Raw genomic sequence first — 1,488 nt, 5'->3', positions numbered from 1 at the left:
AGTTCGTGGTCCCCTGAAATCTATCCGGGGACCTCTTGGGGGTCTGTAGGTCCCTGGTTAAGCAACCCTACTCTAGATGCTCTGTGAATGTTGCTTTACAGCCTTACTGATAATTTATCACCTTCCTCCCCGCTTCTCCAAGGACCCTGACGCATTCCAGTTTGGCCGCACCAAAATCTTTTTCCGGGCAGGCCAGGTAGCATACTTGGAAAAACTCCGGGCAGACAAAGTCCGGGCAGCCACCCTCATGATCCAAAAGACCGTGCGGGGCTGGCTACAGAAAGTGAAGTACCACAGATTGCGCGGGGCCACCCTAACTCTGCAGAGGTACACCCGGGGCTACCTTGCACGCAGGTAAGCAATCCCTGCCAAACCAATTCACCGCATATCTCTCATCTTGCTTATGATCCTAAAGTGGTTCATGCCAAGTCCAAATCCTTTTGCCCACCTTCCAAGGCCTTCTCCAATCTGGCTCTACTTTGTTTACCCAGCTTTATAGCTGCCTTCTTCTTTCCAACACAAATCCCTATTCCCATTGGGTAAATAGGTCTCTGTCACTGTCTTTGCATCCACTTGAGGTTACACCCCTTAATTTAAATTATTCCCCTTGGAATGATCCACGCACCCCAAATAGGAGCCTTTACCGGGGAGCTTGTGCCGCTTCTTCCCGTGAATTTTTCCTGACCGCCCAATGCACAGAATTGACAACTGAAGTTGTTACTTAGTAACAACTAGTACTTAGAGGCTGGGGTGTGTCATGATATAGGTGAAATAGCCTTAGTTTCTTCAGCTAGAAAGTGGGGATATTGATACTTGTACTTCCCATCTCGTAGGGATGACATGAGAATCAATTGAAAATATAAGTATGGCCTTGGTATTTACAAAGAGCCCCATCAGCAGAGCTGTTTGATTATCATTGCTCTTCTTAGCATACATAGTTTCGCAGGATCATAGATTTTAGAGAAACATCCCTTCTCTTCACTCAAGTGGTCACTGCCCTACTTCAGGCCTTCATTACCTTTCCCCCTGGACTATTGCAATAATCCCCTAATTGGGCTTCAGGCTTCAGTGGTCTCCCCTCACCAATCTATCCTTCACACAACTAACAAAGCAATATCCCTAAAGCATAGCCTGACCATCTTCCTCCCAAGAAGCTCCATGGGTTTCATCTTGCCTCTAGGATAAAAGAACTGGGATAGCTCCAATCTGCCTCTCTAGGCTTATTGCTTATTACAGTATTCCTCTTTACATACTTTACGTTCTAGTCAAACTTTAAAGTGCTCTATAATGTGACATTATAATCAGCCTCTTACCATGCTAAAGTCATGTTTTAAAAAATATTTAATGTGAAAAAAGAAGCAGCCCTAAGCTTTTTATCACTGACAGCTCTCCTACTCATCATTTTCCATTAAAACTGTGTGTGTGTGTATGTGTATACACACATATAGTTTTATGTATGTATATATACACATATAGAATATGCACATA

General features: G+C 44.1%; 1 protein-coding gene across 1 annotated transcript in view; it reads left to right on the top strand.

Moving 5' to 3' along the window:
- Positions 1–1,488, top strand: part of MYO5B (myosin VB) — a 532,192-nt gene that overhangs the window by 418,935 nt on the left and 111,769 nt on the right. Inside the window, exon 19 of the mRNA XM_027868890.1 lies at positions 143–354. Coding sequence (XP_027724691.1) covers positions 143–354 — 212 coding nt within the window. The remainder of the gene's footprint in view (positions 1–142; positions 355–1,488) is intronic.

Source organism: Vombatus ursinus, unplaced genomic scaffold, assembly GCF_900497805.2.
Source record: "Vombatus ursinus unplaced genomic scaffold, bare-nosed wombat genome assembly UNPS02014791.1, whole genome shotgun sequence".
Lineage (NCBI taxonomy): Eukaryota > Metazoa > Chordata > Mammalia > Diprotodontia > Vombatidae > Vombatus > Vombatus ursinus.
This window is presented reverse-complemented; position numbering and strand designations above follow the sequence as displayed.